The sequence below is a fragment of the Planococcus citri genome, chromosome 1 (assembly GCF_950023065.1).
Source record: "Planococcus citri chromosome 1, ihPlaCitr1.1, whole genome shotgun sequence".
NCBI lineage: Eukaryota > Metazoa > Arthropoda > Insecta > Hemiptera > Pseudococcidae > Planococcus > Planococcus citri.
Genome location: NC_088677.1, coordinates 7989065 through 8007226, shown reverse-complemented (window position 1 = coordinate 8007226; position 18162 = coordinate 7989065). Strand labels below are relative to the sequence as shown.

General features: G+C 36.2%; 1 protein-coding gene across 1 annotated transcript; it reads left to right on the top strand.

The window, feature by feature from the left end:
* The first annotated feature begins 2000 nt into the window (after positions 1–2000).
* LOC135846586 (talin-B-like) lies at positions 2001–16319 on the top strand. The gene is made up of 3 exons (XM_065365776.1): positions 2001–2194; positions 9978–12679; positions 15737–16319. Exon 2 carries the CDS (start codon positions 9978–9980, stop codon positions 12657–12659), a length of 2682 nt encoding a protein of 893 aa, XP_065221848.1. The 5' UTR covers positions 2001–2194; the 3' UTR covers positions 12660–12679; positions 15737–16319.
* Positions 16320–18162: the final 1843 nt, after the last annotated feature.

Below are 18162 nucleotides of genomic sequence, written 5' to 3'. Positions count from 1 at the left end.
GAGGCTCCAGTAATGTTCAAAAAAGTCGTTGGAGGCTCTAAAATGACTTGAAATCCACCAGAAGTCGTTTTCAGAGGGTGTTAAAATTGGAGTGTAGAGTAAATTTCAGCTTTCCATCTTCATTTAATGAGATTTTGTGAAAATTTAAAGTTTCAAAAATCTGCTGGAGGCTTCAGGAATTTTCAAAAAGTCGCTGGAGGCTCCAAAATGACTTGAAATTCACCTGCAGTACTTCGTAGCGTATTGAAATTAGTTTTTAGAAAAAATTTCAGCTTTACAACTCCAATTTGATGGAATTTTGTGGGAATTTCGAGTTTTAAAAATCTGCTGGAGGCTTCAGAACTGCTCAAAACGGGTTGAAACAGTTTCCAATCGATTTGGCATGTCGAAAATAGGGTATATCCCAAATTTCAGCTTTCTCGGTCAATTTGGTAAAATTTTGATTTTTCCCCTCATTTTTGGCCTTAATTCGATTTTCAAAAATTCACCAAAAATCGAAAAACGCACTTTAGCACTTGAAATTTTGACAGGTGATAAATTTTTGCATGACCTTTCGATCTACCTTTGTAAAGTTTGAAAAAGTTCGTGCAAGTCCTATGTTAAAACGCGAAAACTGCGATTTTGGCTGACCTGTCAAACAAAATGGCCGCCATTTTGTAAGTAAGGCCACCTTTTTTTTTTGGCAAGTTTGCTTTAAAATGTTGCTTAGGATGTCCCCTTTAAGAAAAAAGTTGTCCCGGAGGATCGCCGGGGGGGGGGGTGCAATTACTCCTATTGTCATATGCCGGACTATACGTACGTGTAAAATATTGCATTTTTGTTCAAAATTTTGTCGTTTTTTCATGAGGTTGGAGTCCTTCGCCCTCTCCAAAGGGTCCAAATACGCGATACGAGTAAAAACCATAAAGGCGGTGGCAATACTGCGAGTAATATCCACCTTTGTAGGTGGCCCTGGTCCTACATCATTCATTCTCATTCATTCTCTGAACAAGTCAACTTGAAAAAATCACTTTCGTACACATCACCATTTTTTTTTTTTAAATAATAAAAATTTGTAAAATTCGTCAAGCTCTTCTATTGATCAACACATGTTAATTTTGACGGATAATCTCCACTTCGCATGGCGTAACACACGCCAGTGGGGCAAGAAGGTCGGGGTGTACTGCAATCGGGCAGAGAGGAGACTGAAAAGATCAAAACGTGAAAACCCCTTGTTGCAAATAGTCTCATGGTAGTCGCCATTCACAGATATCGTGTAATATTTTTTACGATTACCTAAGAATGAACACGAAGTGCGTAGATTCTAATGAAAACATCGAGAAGAATCAATACGAATAATCCGAAGTTAAAGAGTGCGGTGGAGCGAGCCAACAAACAATAGAGGGATGAAAATGAAACGAGTGATAGCTGATGAATGAAGAGATGTACAGAGAGAAAAGACAGAGAAAGCGATTTCAATGTTTGCAATGGAATGTAGCAGGGTGTAACCAGGATAGGAGAAGATCAACATAAAAGTGGACAAAAACGGCATGGTACTGTACTACCACCCGTCGACTGGTTTCCACTACTTTCCAGTCTTTAGAAATGTGTTGTCGACTGTCGTTTCTTCGTCCTTGACTTGGGTCACCTACCCTTACACACAATAACAACCACTCTGCCTAATCTATATTGAGGATTCTTTCACTTCTTTCGATATCACTGTGCTGAGCTGTTTTGTTGAAGAAGAAAAAAAAAACAACAAAAATGGTAAAATTTACCACGTTCCGCCCTCCGCTTCAAGACGTTAGACATCACAACAGTTCGAGGGCCCATGTAACCAATACATACACAACGCAGAACGCACCACGACCAGCAAACAGGTTCCAGCGGCGGGTTAGGGGAAATCAGCAAAATAGCAACGGAGGGGAAGTCTATCTTATATTGCTTATACTATGCACAATGCACACACCCACGCAGTTAGTATCAAGTATGTGTATTTACGAAGGTTTTTGCTTCTGTGTATTTGCCCGATGGCTGTTAGCTTTTCCAACGATGATTTCTAGTGTAACGATGACGAGTAGTACGTGTGTCTAATCTACATAATACGACTTCTTATCGCGTATTCGATTGTGCTCTAGATAGTTGGAGATCTTCAATTTAATCGAACAGCTGTTTTTCGTTTTTCATTCAATCGTCTTCGATACTTATATGAAAGGTAAGCAATAAAAAGTAATTTTTTATTCGGGTAAGCTTTTTAGGTCGAGAGAATTAGGTATAGACATAGAATAAGCCAAAGGTCGGAAAAATTCTGATCAATGGAGGCCTTTTTTTTAAAATAATGTAGAATACCGCCCTAAACATACTATATTAGCCTGTACTTAGAAAAATAGTTGTACTCAAAATTAATCTACTTAAAAATTCCTAGGTATAAAAAATATTCTAATTCTACTCATAATTTAATAGTTATGTAGGTAGGTACTAAGTTACTACTCATAGAACATCTCCTTGTCCTCAAAAAATACTCCCAAATTCCAATGATTTTTTTATTGAAAGCAATTTTGTTAGGGAATCACTATGAATGGATAAGTATACCCAGGTAAGACAGGCGAAATCGCCCTGTTCTCTGATTTGGAAAATTATGATGGACTATTATTATTTTATTATTGTGTACCTCAGAAAAAAATTTCGAGCGAAATCCCTCTCCCCCCACTCTCCCCCCTGGACAGTACGTATAGCCAAAAAACGTATTTTTTGGAAGAAAAATTCAGCATCGAGGAGTTGTGGGTAGAAAATTCAGATACCATGTGAAATGTGCAGGGGAAGCCTGGGCATTTCAACACGATTTTTTAAACATTGTTTATCTTTTATCATATAGTTGGGGGGCCCGAATAAGGATCACATCCGGGGCAACTTTTTTTTAGAAGGGGGAGCCCTAAGGAACATTTCTAGCCCTTGTACTTGGAAAAAAAAGTGGCCCTACTAACAAAATGGCGGCCATTTTGATTGACATGCAGCCGAAATCGCAGATTTTGCGTTCCAACAAAGGACTTGCACAACATTTTTCAAACCATACAAAGGTTGATCGAAAGATCAGGCAAAAATTTATCACCTGTCAAAATTTCAAGTGCTAAAGTGCCTTTTTCGATTTTTGGTGAATTTTTGAAAATCAAATTTAGGCCAAAAATGAGGAAGAAAATCAAAATTTACCAAATTGACCAAGAAAGCTGAAATTTGGAATGTACCCTATTTTCGGCATGTCAAATCGATTGGAAACTGTTTCAACCCGTTTTGAGCAGTTCTGGAGCCTCCAGTAGATTTTCGAGACTTGAAATTTCCCAACATTTCATCAAATGGAGATGAAAAGTCGAAATTCATTCTAAAAACTAATTTCAATACGCGACGAAGTCAACTGCAGGTGAATTTCAAGTCATTTTGGAGCCTCCAGCGACTTTTTGAAAATTACTGGAGCCTCCAGTACATTTTTGAAACTTGAAATTTCCCTAAAATTTCATCAAACGGAGATGGAAAGCGAAAATTTACTCCGCACTCCAAGTTTGACACCCTCTGAAGACGACTTCAGGTGGGTTTAAGTCATTTCGGAGCCTCCAGCGACTTTTTGAAAAATACTGGAGTTTCCACGGAGCTGGGAAGCCAAAATTTAATCTGCAAACTAATTCCAATACGCTACGAAGCCAACTGCAGGTGGATTTCAAGTCGTTTTGGAGCCACCGGCGACTTTTTGAAAATTACTGGAGCCTCCAGTACATTTTTGAAACTTGAAATCTCACAAAATTTCATAAATTGGAGATAGAGGGCCGAAATTCATTCAGCAAACTAATTTCAATACGCTATGAAGTCGACTGCTGGTGGACTTCAAGTCGTTTTGGAGCCTCCAGCGACTTTTTGAAAGGCTGTATGACGTTTTTGGGAAAATTGAAATTCAAAAAGTAGCTAGATGCTTCAAAACTGTTTGAAACCACCATGTAGTCGACTTCATGTCGTATTGAAATTAGTTTGCGAAGTAAATTTCGGCTTTCCATCTCCATTTGATAAAATTTTGGTGAAATTTCAAGTTTCAAAAATCTGCTGGAGGGTCTAGTAATTTTCAAAAAGTCGCTGGAGGCTCCAAAACGACTTGAAATCCACTTGCAGTTGACTTCGTAGCGTATTGAAATCTGTTTGCAGAGTAAAATTCGGCTATCCAACTCCATTTGAGGAAATTTTGTGGGAATTTCGAATTTCAAAAATCTGCTGGAGGCTCTAGAACTACTCAAAATGGGTTGAAACAGTTTCCAATCGATTTGGCATGCCGAAAATAGGGTACATTCCAAATTTCAGCTTTCTTGGTCAATTTGGTAAATTTTGATTTTCTTCCTCATTTTTGGCCTAAATTTGATTTTCAAAAATTCACCAAAAATCGAAAAAGGCACTTTAGCACTTGAAATTTTGACAGGTGATAAATTTTTGCCTGATCTTTCGATCAACCCTTGTATGGTTTGAAAAATTTTGTGCAAGTCCTATGTTGGAACGCAAAATTTGCGATTTCGGCTGACCTGTCAATCAAAATGGCCGCCATTTTGTAAGTAGGGCCACTTTTTGTTTAGGATAAGGGCTAGAAATGTTCCTTAGGACCCCCCCCCCCCCTTAAGAAAAAATTGCCCCGGAGGATCAGCAGGGGGTGCATGTGATCTTAGTGGTGGGGGTAAAATTGACAAAATAAAACTTTGAACCGCCACAGCTTCGGATTGAAGGGTTGAACACAAAAATTGTTTTTGCTGAAATGTGTCTTTTTACAAGTACATACTTTCCTCCTACTATAATCCACAAAATTGAAATTTTATCTGCAAAAGGCTCTCATAGTAAAAAAGTCTGAAAAATACACGTTTCTCGCGTTTTTTTTGGCAAAATCATGCGAAATATACAAATAAAGTTTATAACAAAAAATGTTGAGCGTCAAATTTTACCCTAGAAAACATTCAAAAGGTTGTCAAAACGCTCATCTACTGAAGTTAGCAAAGATTGTATTCGTGAGCTCTGTGAATAAAAAAATTGCAAAAAAATTCGAATCAAGATCAGAGCAATTCAGTTACAATTCTCACATTCTTTTCAATTTAAACACGTTTTCACAATTTGGTGGGAAAAAAATCCTTCTAAATGAAAATATCGCGAGTCAAACTCCCAAAACGTTGTTGTCAAGAATGGGCAAATTACCCTAAAATTGTTCGGAAGTCCAACTCAAAATCTGTAGATACCTAATTGTAGAAAATAAAAGTTTCGATTTCACTTTCAATTAGGTTTAACAAACACTTGTTCAAAAAATCTTACCAAAATTCAAATTTTTGAAAAAAATTCCAAATTTGTACTAAAAAGTTATCTAAAATTTGTTCTAGATATGAATTGGTTCAAAATCAGATGAAAGTGAATGAAAAAAAGTGATTCTGAAAATAAACGAATAATAAAATTATACAAAGGCATTTCGCCGAATTTTGTTTATTGATAATTTGTTATCTTACAAGGATCATTCCACGTCCATTCGACCAAGAAGTTCTGAAAAGTTTGCGAAAAAAAATGCGATTTTTTGATTTAAAACACGAAAAAAAGTTCTGACTGGTGAAGTTGACCCACTTTACCGCTATTTTTACGTATCCGTTGAAAAAGTTGAAAACCCCACTTTTACTTGATAAAAATAAACTCATCACAAAAAATCAAAATTTCGAAAAAATTCAAAAAATAAACGAATTTTAATTTTTTTGTCAAGAGTGTAATTTTTATCAACTTTTCCATGAAATTCGTCAGAAAGAGGTCAAAATGAGACAACTGCATAAATTTAAACTTTTCTTGATGTTTGGAGTTGAAAATTGATTTTTTTCGAATTTTAATTTTTTTTTTGTGATGAGTTCATTTTATTGAGTGAACGGGTTTTTTCAACTTTTTCAACGGATATGTAGAAACAGGGGTCAAATTGGTCAACTTCACCAATCAAAACTGTTTTTCAGTTTTTAAATAAAAAAATCGCATTTTTTCGCAAACTTTCAATCTTTTTAAATCGATTTTACGAAATAACGCTATCCCAATTTTTCAATATGTTGTTCAGCATGAAAAGTTACCCATAATATATTTTTTTCAGAATTTTTGAGTCGGAACGATATAAAAATTACGTTTTGAAACTTTTCGAGCCAATTTTTCGTACGAAAAAAGTGGCAACACTAATTTTATTATATTACCAAAAAGCCTTTCAATACCCTCCCCAACCATTGGAAAAAGTTCCATTTTGAAAGGTATTGTGGTTATCGAGTAATCCACTGCTAAAGTGAATCATATTTCAAATTCACTGAAAACTTTGACACTCGACCATAGAGTTGGGGAGCCCGCTTAAGGATAAATTGCACCCTCCCCCCCTCGATCCTCCAGAACAACTTTTTTCTTAAAGGGAGAGTCCTAAAAGGAACGTTTCTAGCCCTTATACTCAAAAAAAAGTGGCCCTACTCACATAATGGCGGTCATTTTGATTGACAGGGCAGCCGAAATCGCAGATTTTGCGTTCCAACATAGGACTTGCACAACATTTTTCAAACGGTACAAAGGTAGATCGAAAGATCAAGCAAAAATTCATCATCTGTCAAAATTTCAAGTGCTAAAGTGCGTTTTTAGATTTTTGGTCAATTTTAAAAATCAAATTTAGGCCAAAAATGAGGGAAAAAATCAAAATTTTACCAAATTGACCAAGAAAGCTGACATTTGGGATACACCCTATTTTCGACATGTCAAATCGATTGGAAACTGTTTCAAACCGTTTTGAGCAGTTCTGGAGCCTCCAGCCGATTTTTGAAACTCGAAATTCCCACAAAATTTTACCAAAATGGATTTGGAAAGCTGAAATCTATTCTGCAAACTGATTTCAATAAGCTACGAAGTCAACTGCAGGGGGATTTCAAGTCGTTTTGGAGCATCCATCGATTTTTTGAAAATTACTGGAGCCTCCATCAGATTTTTGAAATTTTAAATTTTCACAAAATTTCATCAAGCGGAGATGAAAAGTCAAAATTCATTCTCCAAACTAATTTTAATACGCTACGAAATCGTCTACTGCTACTGGTGGATTTCAGGTCGTTTTGGATACTCCAGCCACTTTTTGAGAGGTCGTATGGTGTTTTTTGGAAAATTGAAATTTCTAAGAAGTAGCTGGAAGCTTCAAAACCATTTGAAACCACCATGTAGTCGACTTCATATCGTATTGAAATTAGTTTGCGAAGTAAATTTCAGGTTGCCAACTCCATTTGGTAAAATGTTGCGGGAACTTCAAGTTTCAAAATTCTACTGGAGGCTCCAGTAATTTTCAAAAAGTCCATGGAGGCTCCAAAATGATTTGAACCCACCTGAAGTTGTCTTCAGAGGGTGTTAAAATTGGAGTGTAGAGTAAATTTCAGCTTTCCATCTCCATTTGATAAAATTTTGTGAAAATTTAAAGTTTCAAAAATTTGATGGAGGCTCCAGTAATTTTCAAAAAATCGAAGGATGCTCCAAAACGACTTGAAATCCTCCTGCAGTCGACTTCGTAGCGTATTGAAATTAGTTTGCAGAATAAATTTCAGCTTTCCAAATCCATTTTGGTAAAATTTCGTAGGAATTTCGATTTTCAAAAATCTGCTGGAGGCTCCAGAACTGCTCAAAATGGGTTGAAACAGTTTCCAATCGATTTGGCATGTCAAAAATAGGGTATATTCCAAATTTCAGCTTTCTTGGTCAATTTGGTAAAATTTTGATTTTCTCCCTCATTGTTGACCTAAATTTGATTTTCAAAAATTCACCAAAAATCAAAAACCGCACTTTGGCACTTGAAATTTTGACAGGTGATAAATTTTTGCTTGATCTTTCGATCTACCTTTGTACAGTTTGAAAAATGTTTTGCAAGTCCTATGTTGAAACGCAAAATCTGCGATTTCGGCTGACCTGTCAATCAAAATGGTCGCCATTTTGTAAGTAGGGTCACTTTTTTTTTGTTGAGGAAAAGGGCTAGTAATGTTCCTTAGGACTCCTTCTTTAAGAAAAAAGTTGTCTCGGAGGATCACCCGGGGGGGGGGGGGCTGCAATAGATCTTTAAGCGGGCTCTCCGACTAATTAGACTAATAATTTTATTGTATTGAAAATCATTAATTGGTAAGTAACATATCGTGAGCTCTGTGAATAAGAAAATTCCAAAAAAATTCAAATCGAGATCAGAGCAATTTAGTTACAATTCTCATATTCTTTTCAATTTAAACACGTTTTCACAATTTGGTGAGAAAAAAAATCCATCAAAATAAAAATATCGCGGGTCAAACTCACAAAAAGGTGAAGCAAAAATTTATCATCTGTCAAAATTTCAAGTGCTAAAGTGCGTTTTTCGATTTTTAGTGAATTTTTAAAGATCAAATTTAGGCCAAAAATGAGGGAAAAAATCAAAATTTTACCAAATTGACCAACAAAGCTGAAATTTGAGATACACCCTATTTTCGACATGCCAAATCGATTGGAAACTGTTTCAAACAGTTTTGAGTAGTTCTGGAGCCTCCAGCAGATTTTTGAAACTCGAAATTCCCACAAAATTTTATCAAGGAGTTGGATAGTAGAAATTTTCTCTGCAAACTAATTTCAATACTCTACGAAGTCAACTGCAGGGGGATTTCAAGTCGTTTTGGAGCATCTAGTGATTTTTTTGAAAATTACTGGAGCCTTCAGTAGATTTTTGACCTTAAATTTCCTAAAAATTTCATCAAACGGAGATGGAAAGTCAAAATTCATTCCGAAAACTAATTTCAATACGCTACGAAGTCGTCTGCGGGTGGATTTCAAGTCGTTTTGGACCCTCCAGCGACTTTTTGAAAGATCGTATGCGTTTTTTGGAAAATTGAAATTTCCAAAAAGTAGCTGGAAGCTTCAAAACCATTTGAAACCACCATTTTCAAGTTTCAAAATTCTACTGGAGGCTCCAGTAATTTTCAAAAAGTCCATGGAGGCTCCAAAATGATTTGAACCCACCTGAAGTTGTCTTCAGAGGGTGTTAAAATTGGAGTGTAGAGTAAATTTCAGCTTTCCATCTCCATTTGATGAAATTTTGGGGAAATTTAAAGTTTCAAAAATTTGATGGAGGCTCCAGTAATTTTCAAAAAATCGAAGGATGCTCCAAAACGACTTGAAATCCTCCTGCAGTCGACTTCGTAGCGTATTGAAATTAGTTTGCAGAATAAATTTCAGCTTTCCAAATCCATTTTGGTAAAATTTTGTGGGAATTTCGAGTTTCAAAAAGCTGCTGGAGGCTCCAGAACTACTCAAAACGGTTTGAAACCGTTTCCAATCGATTTGGCATGTCGAAAATAGGGTGTATCCCAAATGTCAGCTTTCTTGGTCAATTTGGTAAAATTTTGATGTTTTCCCTCATTTTTGGCCTAAATTTGATTCTCAAAAATTCACCAAAAATCGAAAAACGCACTTTAGCACTTGAAATTTTGACAGGTGATAAACTTTTGCTTGATCTTTCGATCTACCTTTGTACAGTTTGAAAAATGTTGTGCAAGTTCTATGTTGGAACGCAAAATCTGCGATTTCGGCGGACCTGTCAATCATAATGGTCGCCCTTTTGTGAGTAGGGCCACTTTTTTTCTGAGTACAAGGGCTAGAAATGGTCCTTAGGACTCCCTCTTTAAGAAAAAAGTTGTCCCGGAGGATCAACGGGGGGGAGGTGCAATTTATCCTTAAGTGGGCTCCCCGACTACTAGCACCCTTTAAAAAAGGGCCAGAGGGCTGCGATTTGCGCCATTGGTCATCCCTTCGGCAGGTCTTTCCACAGGAACCCTCTTTCCACTTGTTGGTCGAATTGACGTGGTATGACCCATCTTACAATCTATGTAATCGGATATTAAATAAAAAACTTTGCACCTGGGAGCTGACTTCGTTGAAATCGTGAACTTTATCTTATTATCCATTATGAATGACACCTACCTATATTTTCTTTCTTACAGATGCCCGAAGTGACGGAGATGCTATGTATATTTTGCTTGAGATCAGTGACAACCACGAGTCCTGTCTTTGCGGAAGATGATAGAATCCAAGAATACATCGCGATCTCCCGATGTGGTCACTTAATGCATATGAGCTGCTTCGTTTTCGCACATCCTACAGATCGGGTAACTTGTCGACAGCCAAAATGTGGTAAAGTTTTAGACCATAATCAAGTACTTGCAATCGACTCTATTCTTAAAGATCGCATGGTAGAAACATCAGATGAGAAATGTAACGACCGTCTTGACGACGAATTAACAACAGGTCCTAATCTAGCGACGACTACGAGTAACTTAGAATTGACAACCAGTTTGAAGTTAGCCAAGGACAAGATTGCCGAACTCGAAGCTAGTGCTAACCATCATGCTGAACTTATGGTGGAAGCTGAGAAACGCACCAGAGAAGCCAAAGCAGCTGAGTTAGAAGCTAAGAAGCGTCAGTACGCCGCTGAGGATAGAATAGCTCAACTCGAAGCTAACGCCAAGTGCAACGCAGAACTTTTGGTGAAAGCTAATAAACACGTCAGTGAAACCAAAGCTGCTGAGTTGAAAGCTACGAAGCGTTACTACGCAGCTAAAGACAAGATAGTTAAACTCGAAGCTAAGGTTAAGCTCAAAGCACAACTTGTGGCCAAAGCTGATAAATGCACCAGCGAAGCCAAAGCTGCTGAGTTAGAAGCCAAGAAGCGTTACGACGCAGCTAAGGATAAGATTGCTCAACTCGAAGCTGATGCTAAGCAGAACGCAGAACTTTTGGCCGAAGCCAATGAATGTGCCAGCGAAGCCAAAGCTGCTGAGCTAGAAGCCAAGAAGCGTTACGACGCAGCTCAGGATAAAATAGCTCAACTCGAAGCTACTGCTAAGCAGAACACAGAACTTTTGGCCGAAGCCAATACACGTGCCAGCGAAACCAAAGCTGCTGAACTAGAAGTCAAGAAGCGTTACGACGCAGCTGATGATAAAATAGCTCAACTCGAAGCTGAAGCTAAGAAGAGCGCAGAACTTTTGGCCGAAGCCTGTAAACACACCAGTGAAGCCAAAGCTGCCGAGCTAGATGCTAAGCACTACTCAGAACTTGTGCTAGATGCTATTAACAAACGCGCCAGTGAAGCCAAAGAAGCCGAGTTGAAAGCTAAGAAGCATTACAACACTGCTAAGGACAGTATAGCTCAACTGGAAGCTAAAGCTAAGCACAACTCAGACCTTGTGGCTGAAGCTAACAAACGCACCAGTAAAGCCAAAGCAGCCGAGCTAGACGCCAAGAAACGTTACAGATTAGTTCTTGGAATGTTGAGCAATCAGCTTATTGCCTGTAGGTGTACCTTCTCATCTGATTTCAGTGTTCTTGTCTCGAAGGAGTACTGTACCGGTGTTCCAATACTTCCGCCAAATGAGCTGTCACCTCCGGCACCAACGTCGCCAATTGCTCCAATTTCTGCAGGTTCGAACAATGTGCTTCAGCTTGACCAAACTCCGGAGGTCGTTCGAGCAGATTCGCCAAATAGAGAATGTCTCACGATGGAATCGATTGCAGATTTTCCAAACGCGTTGGCAGATTATACACCAATGAGTCCAACTGATGGGGATGATACATTCTTGCTATTTTCAGAGTCGATAGAAAGGTCAAAAGTAGCCACTGGTACGTCGATGAAATTGCCTTCACATCGTGTTAAAGACCCTCGTAGTCCACAACTGAAAAGTGCAGCGATGGAAAACCCTATTTCGGAATCCATGCTGAGTGATAACAACACAAACCATTCGCCTCAGACTACCAGCAGTGAGAGTTCTATTGCAGATAAAGCACCTGCTTCTAGACACTCCAGATCAGCCAATACCAGTACCAGTTCATATCGCAGAAAAATGAGGGCTCAAATTTTGCCACGAGAAGATCGCTCGCCTGCTGCCAAACGATGGAAAGGTGCCAGTGAATCGAGCACTCGACGTGAGTACGAAAAATACTGGCAGCGCTTTCATATAACACCACCAAAGTTAAACCCTTTCTTTCCTGTGAATTCTTTTCCAATGGGTTACACTGTTGCTGACATTCAAGATACTGAAAAAGTGGGTAAAGTGGCCATTCTTGCCTACGATGTGTGTCTACTCGGCGATGGTCACTCATTAGGCATCGCGAATTATGTCGTTAAAAACAAACCAATCAAAGATCAGCTTTGTGAATCTTTGTACAGACGAGATCTCGGTATCGTCGATCTAATTACGACTCTGAATCGTTTTACAGCCCTGCCAGAAAGGATTATTTTGTCCATTGGTAGTTGGGATGCGACCCAAAATATGCAGTGTTCGAAATTTCTGGCCCATTTTAAGGATTTGTTGCAGATTTTCGAGAAATGCCAGGTCAAAGTTTTGTACATTCTGCCTATTATTACTTACCCAGGTATGGATGTGAATAGAAAATCGATCGACAAGAGTTTGAGTACTGATTGGGGCAAGACCTTTGGTGGCCAGTATGAATTGTTATCGGAGATGGTATCCGGTGCTATCGATGTCCAGCTCCCAGTGATCGATGATAAAGGTCCGATGTATGAAGTGGACGAATACTCGTCGTTAGTGGCAGCCATTCGTGATCGGTTCATACCTGTGGCAATTACGTTACCTGACGAAAATAAAGAAGCTGAGGCTCCCTGATCTATTGATGAGTGAAAGAGGTGAGGCACAAATCAGCAATTAAATTCACTTACATATTTACACTTTAGTGGTATATATTTTTGGATTATTGTCGTTTCAAAATACAAAATTAAAAAGTAGTAGGTTTGTAATTTTCCCCATTAGACTAAATTGTTATTCTCTGTTTGATGGTGTTTTTTATTTGTTTTTTTTTTTGTTTTTTTGTCAAAATTAACGTCTAGGAGTCCAGCATGACCTTAGGAATGATTGCACCCCCTCACCCGATCATCTGGGACAAGTTTTTTTCTAAAGGGCTCAAAATAAGGTACGAATTTCTGAACACTTTTGCCCTCGCTTCGTTTGAACTCGTGTGTTTTTTTTCAAATTGGTTTTTAAAAAATATAATCATTTAAATTTTGAAAGAAATGTTGAGCCAAAAAAAGTACTTTTCAAATGAAAAAACATCACTTCTCGATCAAATGAGCTTTCGCCCTCGTTCAGGGTTCGCAGTTAGCACTGGGTCACCTTTTCAAGTAACCAAGTTAATCTACTAAAGTTACTTTTTAAAAAATTTCAAAAATTCAATTTTTGCATTCATCTTGAAAAGAAAGAAAAATGCTAATAATATCAGTAAGTGAATAATTTGCAAAAGTATATCGTCCTATCTACTTATACACTTTTGTATTGTTTTTCAACTGGCTACAATGCAAAATAGTCAAAGTCTCTATACCCTTCTGCTAAAAGTAGTCAAAAATCTCACCTTTTGTCAAAATGTCCAAATGGCTTCGTTTCTTGCCAAAAATTGTCACTTTTTCGCAAAAAAATTCAAGAAATATCCATTCTCCTTCCTGAAAATTATCAAAAAATCAAGCTTTTTTACCTGAAAAAATATCAATGACCCAAACGAAAAAGTATCATTTTTTTGGCCAATAATTGCCAAAAATTCGTGCTTTTCCCAAAAAATAATCAGTCTTACTTTTTGCTTAAAATTGTCAAAATTTTCGTTTTTTTGCAAAAAATTTTCCAAAATTTTATTTCCTCCCAAAAATTGTCCAAACGTCTTCCCTATCGCTGAAAATGCGAGCCTTTTCACGGTTAAAAAGTTTTGATTTTTTATACGTGAAAGCAAAGTGAAAAATCTCACTTTTTGAAAAAAAATTGCGAAAAGAACCTACTTAATTTCATATTCTTATAATTGACGATTTTTACTCAAATAATCAAATTTTTGCTTTAACATTTTTTTTTTTTTTTTTGAAAATTTAAAAGCTCAAAAGGGAACCTGATTTGAACGGGATTGCGATTTTTGAAAAGAGCATAGTCTAAAACCCTCAAAACCAAATTTTCAGCTGCCCAAATTCATTTTTCGATTTTTGGCGAACGTTTGAAACTTCAAAATCAACTGTTTTTTGGCGATTTATGCGTTTTCTTAAAAAGTAGGTACTTGATGAGTAAAAATGGTCAGAATAAGTCCCAAAACTAATATTAACTACCCAAATTCAAATTTCAACATTTCTAGCCATTCTTGGAGCCTCCAGCGCGATTTTCAATTTCTCCAGAATTTCAAATTTGCTCCAGAAGGCGAGAATATGAAGTTGGGCAACTAAAAATCGAGTTCTGTATTACACTCGACCTGGTTTAACGAGTTTATCCACATTTGAGCCGATTTTGAGTGTGACACCTCAAAAGTTGTTTTTTGACTAGCATTTTTCAAAATTGAAAAATCCAAAAAAATCACAATTTTCCCCTCTGCGTGGAAATTTTTGGAATTCGCGCGAATCGCTGTATTTTGTCCAAAATTTACATGCAAAGGGGAAACTTCTGATTTTTGGATTTTGAAAAAAGCTGGTCAAAAACCCACTTTTGAGGTGTCACTCTCAAAATCGGCTCAAATGTGGATAAACTCGTTGTACAGGTCGAGTGTAATACAGAACTCGATTTTTAGCTGCCCAACTTCATAATCACGCTTTCTGGAGCAAATTCAAAATTCTGGAGAAATTGAAAATCACGCTGGAGGCTCCAGAATGGCTGGAAATGTTGAAATTTGGATTTGAGTAGTTAATATCAGTCTTGGGACTTATTTTAACCATTTTTACTGATCAAGTTCGTACTTTTTAAGAAAAAGCATAAATCGCCAAAAATCGAAAAATTTACTTGGGCAGCTGAAAACTTTTTGGCAAAAATTCTCACAGAGTACTTTTTTGCTAAAATTGCCAAAATCATGCTGTTTGCCCAAAATTGTAAAAAAAAATCCTCGCTTTTTAACAAAATTTCTAAAAATTGTTTTTTCAGAAAATTTTTATTTTTTTTATTTTTATTTTTATTTTTAAATCGTCCAAATGTCTTGTTTTTTAATTTGCCAGCAAATTTCAGAAAACCATTCCTTTTGTTAAAATCGTCAATCTCGTTTTTATTTTTTCGAGAATTCCCTTTTTCGTCGCAAATAAAAATCTTCGCTTTTTAACATTTCTAAAAATTGTCGTTTTTTCTGAAAATTTTTATTTTTATTTTTAAATTGTCCAAATGTCTCGCTTCTGAGCCAGAAACTTTCAGAATAGCATTCCTTTTGTTAAAATCGTCATACTCGTTTTATTTTTCCAAGAATTCCCTTTTTCGTCACGAATTTCTAAAATTCTTACTTCGCTGTCAAAAAGTCTCGATTTTTCAAAATTGAATACATTTCAATTCGTAATACTTATTGCTGATAATCTTATCATTCCTGAATCTGGGAAGTAAGTAAAAGTATTATAGAACGAAATGGCATCAATTTTTTTGGTTATTCGTGTCAGTTTAAAAAAAATTAAAAAAATTGTAAGTTTTTGAAGGTTTTTTGAAAAGAGCAAAAAATCACGATTATTTTGTATCAGGGCCAATTTCTCCCCTTCACTCTTCAGGAGTACCTCCCGGAGCCAAAAATGTTTCCAAGTTACCCAACTCAAAATGAAAGTTTCTGCTAAATTTGGTCAAAATCCGCCGACTTTTTTTTCTTGATCTACCCTGATGTAGACCTACTTATTTAACAAATTAATTTAGTATTACCTACTTAGATATCAAATCATGTGTGCTTTACAATATTCTAATCTCTAATGTGTTTTGTATAGGTAAAGATATTTTACCAGAGAAAAATTGACGAACGTACCTGTTTTGTAAGCTGATGAAGCCAGGGATTCTCGGCCCGACATTATCAATTTCGAGTACGACTTACTCCAGAATAGTTTTTATGTTTTATTGAAGCTTCACGACATTGTTTCGTTCGCAAAGTAGCTTAATACATACCGTTTGTTATTTTCGTTTTTCATTTTACTACCATTGGGATTTATATATTTTTTTTTCATTTGTTTTAGTATAAGTAGATAAGTAGTGTGTGGTCTTTTATCTTTTATCTTTTACCTAGTGTGGTATTAGTTTTCGACTGAAGTACCTAGTCACCTTGATCTGTATACTTTCGTGATGTCAACATACTTACTCGACACTCGTATTATGATTCATTGAAATTGTGTTGTCTTCTGTGATAGTTATTATTATATTTGCGATATTTTTCTGTTTGTTTTTTGATATTAATGTAAGTATATGCAGGCGACCGACAGCCCATTATTACTAGATACCTATCTATATTAATTTTTTAGGTATACAATTTTTGACAATCATGACGACGTATTACACATTATATATTTTTTTCATGAAGTCTTTTCTCTTTCAATTTCAAAATTTTTTCAATTTCATATCTTACTTTTTTTCCACAATTTTTTGGCAATTTTGAGAAATTTTGAGGCCAAAATGAGATCATTATTTTTTGGACTTGAAAAAGTGTCATATTACAATTTACGACTCATCAATCAGGATTTTAAATTTTTTTTGGGGGCGAGTTTTGAACAATTTCAAGACCAAAATGAGATCGTTATTTTCGAGACTTCTGAAAAAAGTTTCATGCAACCTACAAATAAATTATAATTGGTCGAGATTTTCGAAAAAGATATCATCTGATCCATCAAATCAAAATAGATTGAATCAAACTTTTGCTTTTTGAAAAAAATTCTCTTTTTTTAGTTTTTTGGCATGATGGTGAAAGATTTTTCACTTTTCCCTCTTCAAATTATCCAAAACCAAATTCCAAAAAATATGACTTCTTTTAAATAATACATAGATGCGATTGACCTGCCTTAATCGATTCGAAAGGTCGAACTTGTGACGGGGGATTAAATTTTCAGCTCCCGAAATTGATGACAATGCCTTCTGGAGCAATTTCATATTGTTGAAGAATAGTCTATGTTTTGCTACAAGCTTCAGAGCAACTGGAAAATTGTGGCAATCGATTAGGGGGTTCGACTTTTGTACATGAACCGAGTTTTATATTTTCACCACTAACGTAAGTAGGTATATTCAGAATTCACTTTCTTAGTAGAAAATAAACATTTTTCAAAAATTCGTTTTAGTAACCAAAAACACTCGAAAAAATACCTAACCAAAAAGTGAACGCAAACATTTTAATGCAGAGAAATACTGTATATTTGAAGACTGAAAAAATAATTTTCAAAATTGACGGTCTATAAATAAACGAATAGTCGAATTTTAAAAAACGAATAAAAAAGTTTGATGTTATTTTTGAGGCAGTATTGTGATTTGAAATAGCTAAAGAAAACTAACTTTTTCATTCGGCAAAAATAATTTCAACCAATTTGAGGGCTCAATTTTACGGGTATAAATAGTTTTGAATAATTTGTTGCAAAGGATCGATTTTTCTCATAAAAAAAAGTAACTTTAGTAACCAGACAAAACGAAACAAGTAATAGTCCGGCATATGACAATAGGAGTAATTGCACCCCCCCCCCGCCGATCCTCCGGGACAACTTTTTTCTTAAAGGGGACATCCTAAGGAACATTTTAAAGCAAAGTTGCCCAAAAAAAAGTTGGCCTTACTTACAAAATGGCGGCCATTTTGATTGACAGGTCAGCCAAAATCGCAGATTTTGCGTTTCAACATAGGACTTGCACGAAATTTTTCAAACTTTACAAAGGTAGATCGAAAGATCATGCAAAAATTTATCACCTGTCAAAATTTCAAGTGCTAAAGTGCGTTTTTCGATTTTTGGTGAATTTTTGAAAATCAAATTTTGGCAAAAATTAGGGGAAAAAATCAAAATTTTACCAAATTGACCCAGAAAGCTGAAATTTGGTATATACCCTATTTTCGACATGCCAAATCGATTGGAAACGGTTTCAACCCGTTTTGAGCAGTTCTGGAGCCTCCAGCAGATTTTTGAAATTCAAAATTCCCACAAAATTCCATCAAATTGGAGTTGTAAAGCTGAAATTTATTCTAAAAACTAATTTCAATACGCTATGAAGTACTGCAGGCGAATTTCAAGTCATTTTGGAGCCTCCGGTGACTTTTTTGAAAATTACTGGAGCCTCCAGCAGATTTTTGAAACTGGAAATTTCCCCAAAATTTCATCAAACTGAGATGGAGAGTCGAAATTCATTCTGCAAACCAATTTCAATTCGCTACGAAGTACTGCAGGCAAATTTC